Source organism: Echinops telfairi, unplaced genomic scaffold, assembly GCF_000313985.2.
Source record: "Echinops telfairi isolate 266 unplaced genomic scaffold, ASM31398v2 ScPeMD7_7404;HRSCAF=8442, whole genome shotgun sequence".
NCBI classification, from domain to species: Eukaryota; Metazoa; Chordata; class Mammalia; order Afrosoricida; family Tenrecidae; genus Echinops; species Echinops telfairi.
In genome coordinates, this window is record NW_022111304.1 from 1298957 (window position 1) to 1310394 (window position 11438).

The 11438-nt window shown below is 42.5% G+C and overlaps 1 protein-coding gene across 1 annotated transcript in view; it reads left to right on the forward strand.

The window, feature by feature from the left end:
- Positions 1-9962, forward strand: part of TESPA1 (thymocyte expressed, positive selection associated 1) — a 44620-nt gene extending 34658 nt beyond the window's left edge. The window contains exons 7-10 of the mRNA XM_004716920.2: positions 1771-1869; positions 3809-4017; positions 7236-7993; positions 9849-9962. Coding sequence (XP_004716977.2) covers positions 1771-1869; positions 3809-4017; positions 7236-7993; positions 9849-9962 — 1180 coding nt within the window. The remainder of the gene's footprint in view (positions 1-1770; positions 1870-3808; positions 4018-7235; positions 7994-9848) is intronic.
- The last annotated feature ends 1476 nt before the right edge of the window (positions 9963-11438 follow it).

Below are 11438 nucleotides of genomic sequence, written 5' to 3' on the forward strand. Positions count from 1 at the left end.
TTGTGTGCTGCCTTCTGAAATGGTTGCATGCACACTAGTTCTTTTTGGTACAATGATTTGGTGTGTTCTCTCCATCTTCTTTTGAGGATGGATGCATCATTCAGTATTTTGCCCAAGAAGCTTTCAATATTGCAACTCAAGGCTTGAATTTTTCTTGAGTTCTTTCAGTTTAAGTTAGGGTGAACATGTTCTTCCTTTTGGGTTTCCTAACTCTAGGTCTTTGCACATTCCATTATAAAGTTTGATTTTATCTTCTCAGGCTCACTTCTGAAATTTTCTGTTCAGCTCTTTGACTTCATCATTTTTTCCATGTGCTACTCCATGACTAAGAGCACGTTTCAGAGTCTCTTCTGACATCTACGTTGATCTTTTCTTTCTTGTCTTTTTCATTAGCTTTTGCTTTCTCCATGAGTCATGTTCTTGAAGTCCTCCCACAGCTCATCAGGTCTCCTGTCATTAGTGCTTAATGCAGAAAATCTGTTCTTGAGATATTCTCGAAATTCAACTCAAAGTGGTATTTTTTAAAAAAAGTCTTCCACTTCAACTTGAAATTACAAATGAGCAATTGATGGTCTGTTTCACAGTCAGCCCATTGCCCCATTTTAGCTGCCGATATAGAATTTCTCCATCACCTTTTCTCACAGATGTAATCAATTTGATTTTTGTGCATTCCACCTGGAGAAGTCTATGTGTATTTTTGTGTTGTTGGAAAAGAGTATTTGCAATTAAGAAGTCACTGGTCTTGCAAAATTCTATCATGTGGTCTCCAGCTACATTTCTAACATGAAGGCTATATTTTTCCCAAATACTGTTCCTACTACTTTTTTTTTTTAATTTCACACTGAAGACATCGGCAGAACCTTTGTATTTCTTCATCACCAGCTTTGATGGTTGGTGCATAAATATGAATAGCAGTTGCATTGACTGTATTTATTTGTTTATGGATAGCTGTTATCCTATCATAGACAGCATTACACTTCAGGATAGGCCTTGAAATGTCCTTTTTGACAGTAAATGCCAAACTATTCCTCTTGAGTGTATCAGTCCCAGCTCGTCAGTGAACCATATAATTTTCTGATTCAAAATGACCAATATCAGTCCACTTCAGTTCACTAACGTGTAGAACGTTGATCTTTATTCGTTTCATTTCATTTTTGATGACTTCCAATTTCCCTAGATTTATATTTCATATATTCCAAGTTCCAATTATTAGTAGATTGTTGTTGTTCTTTCTTCTCATTCTGAGTCGTGCAACATCAGCAGATGAAGGTCCTGAAGGCTTTGCTCTCATAGGCTTTTCTCCATCCGCATCATCATGGTCGACTTTCCTTTTTGAAAGCAGCTCTTCTTCAATCCTATTTTGAGTGTCTTCTGACTTGGGGGTATTTCCTTCCGGCATTATCTCTGACAGTCTTCTGCTTCTATTCTTTAGGCTTTCACTATCTGACGATGTGTTGACGCTATACCTAAGGTGTTTAATGGCTAATTCCTCCAAAATGAACAGCCAATTCCTTCTGTGTAGCCTGTTCTTAGTCTGAACGTGCTGCTGAAACCTATTCACTTTGGGTAACCCTGTTGGGGTTTGAAGTACCAGTGACATAGCTTCTAGTGTCACAGCAACCCACAAGCCACCACAGTATAGCAAACTGACAGACAAGTAAGTGGTGGAGGTATTTGTTAGGGGATAAATATGCTCAATAGAGGATGTCTTGAAGCCAAAGTGCTGACCAGTTATAAGATTTATGTGATTACCAGCTCTGATCCCTGCAGGAGTTTCCTGGAGACAGGCCGGCCCTGCCAGCTACTTGATCTTGGCTGCAGTTTAGCCTCCAGCAGCATGACTAGTGGAACCAATAAGACCAGTTCAAGGTAGGTCCTAAGATTAGCGGGGGGGGGGAGTGCAGAGTGGAGACCCAAAGCCCATTTGTAGGCCACTGGACATCCCCTTATAGAAGGGTCTCGGGGGGGTAGGGAAAGGAGGTACGGAGGAGAATGAAAACTAGAGTGATTGCCTCTTTTCCCTGGGATATCCTATTCAAACCTTTCATGCAGTCCCATACACAAGAAGTGTAACCACGTTTGCTTTAAAAATAGTGGGAATACAGAGAAATCCACTGCTCAAAATGGACACTATAAAACATGGGCCACTCTGTCAACTGCACCTTGGAGTGCAGAAGGTGAAGTGTGGGTAGCATAGCAGTTCCTCAACGTATAGTTAGTGCTCACTAAAAAAGTATATTGAGTGATTTGTTGATTGTGTGAAGCAATGAAATACGCAGGTCTTCATGCACTTTTGGAAACTATAGTGAGAGCCGGGCAATGATTGCATGGGATTTGAGAAGAAAGAAGAAGGAAACAAAGAGCCAATACTAGGAGCACAACCATCTGATAGGTGGACAACATGTACATACGGAGAATTCTAAAATAAGATGGAAAATAATAAAGGCCCCTATGGTATAATGAAAAGTGGCCAGCCAAGATTTCCAGTCAAAGTGTGAACCTGAGACTAGGTTCCGAATGTTATCAGACAAATAACTGTGTTTAGTCATTTATCCTTACTGAGTCTTAGCCCTGATACTACCCCAATCAATTAAAGCAGTGGTTCTCAACCTGTGGGTTGCGACCCCTTTAGGGGTTGAACAATCCTTTCACAGGGGTCACCCAATTCATAACATTAGAAAAATTACAGTGATGAAGTAGCAATGAAAATAATTTTATGGTTCGGGGGGGTGGGGGGTCACCACAACATGAGGAACTATATTAAAGGGTTGTGGCATTAGGAAGGTTGAGAACCACTGAATTCAACCCAGTGCGAGACGATCTCTGGAGTGAGACTTAAGTACCTGTACTTTTTCAAGTCCACTCCTTGAAATGATTTTAATGTGCAACCATCACTGAGAACCCCTGATGCCGTCCAATGCCCAGAATTCACAGATAAGGCAACATAGGACCCTGGAAGTAAAATCAGCACTTTGGTGGCAAGCACAAGAGGAGAGCCAGGCATCCTGACTGTCTGGCTATTACCTAAATAGGATGGTCCCTCTGTGGACAGAAAAGCCAAAGACCTTTTCCGAAGAGAGATTATTCAAACTCCTCCAATAAGCCACAGCTCCTCCCGCTGCCGTCATCTGTCACGCATGGCTGTTGAACCTGAGCTTAGAGGTCAGATCCAGATGTGGCACGCGGTAGTGCCATCGCAAGAGCGAGTGCTTCCTCTTTTGCAACCCAGGATTCTGTCCTGAAAAGGGGGCTACAAAGGGGCCTCAAACTCAGGTTCTCAACATACCTCTCTTGATTGATTATTACCTCAGGTAGAGAATACATTGAATTGCATGTCCCATATGCATTCACCGACAGGTTGTTACACACACCAACTGCAGAAAGCCCACTGGCAAGTTTCAGAGCACGTGCCAGCAGCTGAATGTGCCTTAAAAGCATGAGTGTCCACTGTGTGTGACTGTGTGCGAACGAGAACTGCCTGGTTAATTAACAGCAAGCACAAAATTTCTTTGCATTTATACTGCTTTTCTGTTTTGTTTTTCAAACCCCCTCTTATATTTAATTTCTCTATAATAAATTGTTCAGAACTATGTACTGGAATCTCCTTCCAACTTTATAGCCCAGTTTGGAGTGAAATCTTCATATTTCATAGAGAGAATTTATGTTCTGAGAAGTTAATGATTTCCTCCAGGAAAAGTATAGAGAAAGGGCCAGGAAGGAATTTACCTCTCAGCATTTTTATTAGATATTCTGGCTGACCCAGTATCTCAAAGTTGTTCCCTCGTTACAAAAGTTCCTCTTTTTTCAGCATTTCAGAGATTTTAGACAAGGTGCAAGAAGATGCCGAAGATGTTCTCTTCAACCTGGGCTTTGGTCAAGAGGTCCACAAAGACACTTCTCGGATCCCTGCTCGATTTTTCACCACCCCCTCAAAGGCCAAGGGCATTGATTTCCAGCTCTTCCTGAAGGCCCAGGTGCGGAGGATTGAAATGGAGGACCCATGCCTAATGCTGGCAAGTGAGTGTTATCCAGGCTCCACTTCTCTCCCAGCTTCAAGACTTTCACCGAAGCCAAGTTCATGCCAACTCATAGGGGCCACGTGTGTGTTGGAGCTGAATTGTGCTCCTTAGGGCTTTCAGGAGCTGTTTTTTTTTCAGAAGTCGATCATCAGCCTCTTCTTCTGAGTGCCTCTGGTGGACTTGAATGCCCAACTTTCCACTTAGCTACGGAGTGGATTAACTGTTAGCACCATCCGGGGACTCCAGCAGGGCTCAGTGTCTCCAAATCTTACTTTCTCTTGTTTGCTACACTCAACCATTTGTCTGTTGGGTCTATTTACTTGTATTTTATCTTCAGTAAAGATGGATAACTTTGGGATCTGCTTCATTCTAGAAACTTCAGATCACGATTGATACCCATAGGCCTTCTCTCCTTTAGCTGTATCAAATCCGCACAATCTCTTTAAATTTTGTGTGGTTTTTTTAATGCTTTGTTTTATTTCTCAGTTGGCACCACAGAATGGTCTCCCTTTATTGCTATGACATTAAAACCACTTCTACATGGCACAGTGTTTCTCAAGGCTGCATATATTAAGTCATCCAAGAAGTTTATAATGAGCGTATATTCCTAGGCTTTACTTCCAGAGAGCGGGGAATCTCAGGAATGTTCATTTAAACAAACACTCAGAGGATTCTTTCATGTAATCTTCATATTGTACCTAGGGAAACAATGATTGAAGTTTTCCCAATTTCATACTGCACTAACATGGGGGAAACCCTCTGCCCTTCTACTGAAAGAGAAGTTCCTACCTAATACTGTGTATTTGAGTATATTTTAAATTATATTGTGCTTCACCCTCAACCTGAGGGCTATTTCTGATAGTGCTGTTTCAGATTCTTTGCTTTAGATTCACCTTCAAGGCTTAGTAAAGCTAGATCCTGAGTTCAATCTACTGAATCAAGAACAGAGTGGGAGTCTTTTTACATTCCTTTCAGATTATTTTTGTGCACATTAAAATTTGATAATGATTTATTGGTTTTAGGTTATGTGCCAGGTATATGATTATATATTAGACTCTAGCATAATTGGAGGTAGATCACAGAAACATGTTTCTTGTTTTGGGTGAGCTTACAATTATATGTACCTATGGTTTCTTGCAAGGATTCCTGGTGGCATAGTGGTTAAAGTGCTCAGCTGCTAACCAAAACGGTGGTTAGAACGCACCAACCCCTCTGTGGGATAAAGATACAGAAGACTGCTTCTGCAAAGGCTTGAAACCCCTATGACCCATGTGGGATTCAAACAATTTAACAACCAATTCTCAGCCCTAATGATCATTATAAATACTTTTTTTTAATGATAAACTGAATGGTAGTTTATTATTTCAATATGATCTCGGAACACCACTGTTGCATAGATGAATATTAAAAAAGAGGAAGGAATGTAAATTTGTGACCTCCACATTAGAGAGAACCCTGATTACAAGTGCCATTGTAATAACTGGTTGCCTGAACTCAACAAAATATTAAGTAGCTGTTCTTCTGAACCGGTGAGAACCAGCTAAATCCCACCGCTGCCTACGAGGCAGTCTACCCTGTCCTATGGAGTCACTGTGAATCAGACTCAACAGCAGTGCGTTTGGGTTTTGTTTATGGTTTACAGAGCCTTGATGGCATATGGGTTCCTTGTTGATCTGAGAGCCACAAAGTCAGCAGTTTGAAACCACCAGCCTCAGAAGAAGAAAGACAAGGCATTCTATTCCTCTAAAGGGTTCCAGCCTTGGAAACTCCCAGGGGGCAGTTCTACAGTTCTCCCCTGTCCTGTAGGATCACTATTAGTCAGCATCAACTCGATAGCAGTGAGTCATGTTTCTTAAGCATGTATATACCTATGAATCACCAAGGCATATTGTTAGAGTGATTGACGTGCAGACTGAGAGTCGGGGTTTATAACAAACTCCCAGGTGATACCATTTGAGGAAACAAAAGTCTCATAGAACTGATATTAATTACCAACTTAAAAGTTGCTGTAGACAATGTATGTACAAGTGTGCTTAATACAAGTGAATGATGGATTGTTAGAAGATTTGTGAGATCCCCTCCCAATAAAATGATTAATGATAAATTTTAAAAGTTGCCATAGACTTGATTCTAATTCATGACAACCCTGGGTGTGTCAGAGTGAAAATGTGCGCCATAGGGTTCTCAATGACTGGTTTCTGGAAGTAAATCACGAGGCTTTTCTTCGGAAGTGCCTCTGAGTGAACTTGAGCTGCCAATATTTTTGTTAACAGCCAAAGACACTATCCGGTCAGTGGTTCCAGAACAGATAGGATCCATCTCCCTCTCTCTACCCAGCCCATTGCCTAGCCATGGCTATCTCCAAGAAGTTGTTTCTATTAGGAAGTCTTTAATAACTTTAAGTACAAGTAAGCTTCGGAAAGGTCACAGAAAAGTTCTATCATCTTTTAATTCCATTTTCCCAAGAACTTTTTGAAGCCCTCTCATTCTTGTCATGGTCCAGGAAATTGATCTTGGTTTTGCCCTTTGCATCGTTGTCATCTAAACCAGATATACTTAGAATATACACCCTGATGGAAGCAATGCTTTGTTAAATTCAGACCTGGAGATCATCATTTTTAACAGCTTTTATAGCTTTAGTGGTTTGGTGACTAACATGTGGCCCTAGAAATTAATTGAGAATTTTGTATAACTTTACTATAACTCACAATGGTATTAGAAAGTGTCTTTCCATTAGAAAGCATGCAAAGAAAAAACACTATTAGTGTATGATTTAGTCATATATTAATCTTTTAAAAATAAACATTTGTCTTAGTTTTCTGGTACTCCTATAACTAAAATATAGGTGGGTGCCTCTAACAAGAGAAAATCATTTCTTATGCCACATGGAATTGATCTTGTTACTACAGTAAAATAGCTACTAGGGTTACAGAGCCTTGCCAGACATACTGCTTCTTAGATTAAAATCGGAAATGTTGGGGAGTGGGTTTATTGGTATCAGGAAACAGACATGGGTTCTGATTCTTAAGATGGTCCAGACTTCCAAAAGCTGGCCTGAGAGACTCTGGGTATCAACTATCTAGATGGGAGATACATTCAGAAGGAAATGAACAGCTTCTCTCTAAATTGTGAGTTAGGAAGATTCTTGAAGGGAGACTTTTAAGAGATTCTTTGCTGATGCTGGCCAGACTAATCACCTTCAACCCTTGTCCTCAGGCAGGTTTAAGCAGGTGCAAACACTGGCTGTCACTGCTGATGCCTTCTTCTGTCTCTACTCTTACGTATCCAAGACTCCTGTTCAAAAATTCACACCATCCCACATGATTTGGAATGGCAACCCAACTGATGTACCATTTATTAAGATTATGAGCCCAGAGCCTGAACCCCAATCACCCAGAGATCGTCTCCGGAAAGCCATCTCTAAAATGTGCCTGTACACAAGCCCCCGAAATCAGCTATCGCCACCTCATAACTCCCCCAAAAGGAACAGTTTGGACCAAGTGGTGTGGGAAGTGATGGACAAAGTGAGAGGAGAGAAGCTGGGACTCCAGGAAGACCCTGAGTTTGGGCCCGGCCCACTGGAAGAGCCTGTACCCTCCATCAGGGATATGAAGTTGCCTGCAGTGCTCACAGCATCAAGAACACTGGATTCTAATCTTGAAACATCCTGTTACACACGTTCTCTGTCAACCTCTCAGCACTGGCACAAAGACCTAGCACAGGCCAGGAGAGAGCTGTGGAGCCTACAGACCCCCAGTAAGGACGCGCATTCAGCCAAAGAGGACCATTTCTGGAAAAGGAAGAACACAGCCAGAAAGAGTCTGTTTCAAAAGAATGCCATGGTCAAAGATGTCAGGAAGGTCAAATCATTGGACTTGTCCATCATCCAGCAGAAATGGAGACACAGCCTAGACACGCCAGACCTTCACCGATCTCTACCCCAGCAACTGCAGGACTCTTTCGATCTGGAAGAGGTGAGTGGGTGGGAGGTGAGGGAGAGATTGAGAGAGAAAGATCTTAGAGATGAAAGGTTAGAACATTGGGGGAAAGGGAACATAGGCTCCCTGTCCTTACCTGACATACTACTTCTTGGATTAAATTCAGAAATATTTTGGAAGAGTCCTGCTGGTGTAGTGGTTACACATTGGGCTGCTAACCACAAGATTGGAAGTTTGAAACTACCAGGCACTCCTCAGGAGAAAGATGAGACTTTCTACTCCCTTAAAGAGTTACAGCCTTGGAAACTAACAGGGGCAATTCTACCCTGTCCTATAGGACCACTATCAGTCAGAATTAACTCATGGCAGTGATTTTTGAGTGACAGTTTGGGTTAATTAATATTGGGGGTGGGGGAGACATGGCCCCTGATCCATAAGACAGCCCAGACTTCCAAAGCTACTTTTCCAATTCTTCATCCAATCTGATCTAAATTGAAAGCTTGCCTCACACTTAGCTGTCTGTCTCATTTGTGGGATTTTCACAAGAGTATTTAATGAAGGTCAGTTTTACAAGAAAGTGAAATAAAATATGTCCTTTCCAATCTTATTATAGGTATGCATAAAGATATGGAAGCAGAAGTTCAGATCCAGAATTCTTTTTTTTTAATCATTTTATTGGGGGCTCATACGACTCATCACAATCCATACATACATCCATTTTGTCAAGCACATCTGTACATTTGTTGCCATCATCATTCTCAAAATATTTTCTTACTACTTGAGCCCTTGGTATCAGCTCCTCATTTTTTCCCTCCCTCCCTCACAAACCCTTGATAATTTACAAATGATTATTATTATTTCATGTCTTACACTGTCCAATGTCTCACTTCGCCCACTTTTCTGTTATCCATTCCCCAGGGAGGGGTATATATGTAGATTCTCATGATTGGTTCCCCCTTTCCACCACACCTTCACCTTCCTCTCCTGGTATCGCTACTCTCCTTATTGGTCCTGAGGGGTTTATCTGTCTTGGACTCCTTGTGTTTCCAGCTCTGGTCTGTACCTGTGTACATGCTCTGATCTAGCCGAGATCCAGAATTCATAAGACTTCTCTGTGCATGGCAATGTGAGCAAAGCCACTTGCAGGCCCCGGCCTGCCCCCTTTGCTTACCTCACCCAGACCCACACAAGTGAATGCAGAGCCTGCAGAGCTGAACTCCACAGCCCCACTGTCATCACCACCACTGCACCAACACCACACCAAACAAACTCCACAGCCCCACTGTCATCACCACCACTGCACCAACACCACACCAAACACCAACAACTATTCATTGGCCATCTCTCAGATCTAGGGGGTGAGTGCATACACTAGTGGAGAAGTCTATCTTTAGGAGAAGGGACATCAGGTACAATCAGTTCAGGGTCCCTGAAACCAGCTTGAGGAACCGTGGGCAGCATGTTTTGATGCTTTCTGCAACCAGAACATGACCTAGAAGAGGGAATATGGTACTAATGGTGGGGGGGTTGGGGCACAGTACCGAGCTCTATCAACTCTTCACCCCATAGGTGCTATAAAACTCAGGGTTCCTCTCACCCAGGTGCATGGATGGTAGGTACTGCCATTAAATGCTGGAGTCCCTTGTTTTTAAAAAAAACCTCTCAAACTCTTGCCACCAACAGAAACTGATTATTTGTGATAAAATTTGCATAGGTGCCATCTCCCATTGTATAAGAGCTGCACGTCACCTGCTATTTCCTTTACTCAGGTCCCCACCACTACAGAAGAGTCCACATCTTTCAAGTACCCTCAGCCTCCTTCCCCCATCCTGCACCTGTCCTTGCTTCCCGCACACTGACTCACATATCACCACTGGTATTTTGGTTACAGGTGCAAAGCAACAATGAGGAGGAGGAAAGCTCCTGGCCCAACAGATGGAGATACGCCGGCCTCTACCAACTATCTGCTGGCAAAGACCCAAGAAGTAAGTGGGAGTCTCTCTAGGGTAACCAGTAAACTAAACCAGTCCCTGTCAAGTCAATCCAACTCCTGCCAACCTCACCTGTATCCGAGAAGAACTGTATACTCGAAGCTTTTTTCTCTGAATGGATTCAAACCTTGAGCCTTTGGGTTAGCACCCAAACTCATTAAGCATCTGCACCATCCAGAGAGATCCTCCCTAAGGTAATGGTCCTCTGGCTGCTTAATACCTCACCTGGTGATTTTTTTTTTAATGCTCTTAATGAAGGATATCATGACCAGAGCTTTTCTGATTTACTTGATCTTATCTTGGTTGGAAAATCGTGGTGGATTTTTTTTTTTTTTATTCTCCCCAAGTAATTGGATAAATGCTTCCCTAAATCTGTGGTTTCCAGACTTTAGCACCCAACAGAATCACCTGAGGGGCCTGTGGAACTACTGATGATTGGGCCCAAACCACTAAGTAGGTCTGGGAAGTGCCTGAGAATTTGCATTTTAACGAGTTCCCAGGTGATGTTCATATTGCTGATGTAGGGATCACAGGATGAGAATAGTCATTCTGAGTAACAGTCTGGGGAACCTTTAACACTCCAGGTGGGGCGTGAGCAGTCTCAGATTTTGCGAGAAAAGTAGAATCTTAGCCCCTAGCCGAACCCAAACCTACTGAACCGGAATTTTATCAAGCTCTTTGGGTGATTTACATGCACGCTGACGTTTGAGGAGCATTGTTATAAAAGTTCTGTGGCAGACGAGAGTTGATCAATTTAGCATCTATAGCCTAGCGCTGGTGTTTATCTAGGTAAGAGCCAGTTCACATCATAAAACTAAAGGCAGACTCTGATGCACGTAAGGCCCCATCCATCCAGACTCTGAGTTCCTTTCTGTAGGTGGGGCTTGAGAAACATCGCTTTCTCTCCCCGTCCACAAAGCAGGTTCGATGGGGGAGTGGCTGTGGCCGTCGGTCTATCACAAACAATGGTTGTGAAGTAGACCGAAGATTGAACATAACGAAAGGGTTTTCATCTTAGAATACTGAAGACTCACGGAAGGTAAACTCTCGTTCTAAAGCTAATCTCAAACTCAGGGAGCTTACACGATTTTAAAACGGAACTTAACTGCTAGGCCAACAAATAGAAATAGAAAATGTGGAGAATTGGTGCAACAGCTATGTTTCTTACCAAGGACTGGATTTACTCTAAAATGCAAAACTTTGCTCAGGCTTTATTCGCACAGCAGATGTCAGCCTTGCACAAGAAAATGCCAGGATGCCACGTGAGGCAGCCAGGCTGCGGCTCTACCTCACTAGAATCTCCTGGATGGCTCCTGTGATACCCAGGACTGCAGTTCTCACACACTTGACCCCTCTTTGGTTAAATGTCAGTATCCAGAAAGATTAGAATCAAATTGCCAGGGAGCAAGTCTTAGGAGAAGTTAGGCATTTCAAGTGAGTAATTAGATGCTATTTTTGGCCAGGATGATGGGATTTCATTATAGCAGGAA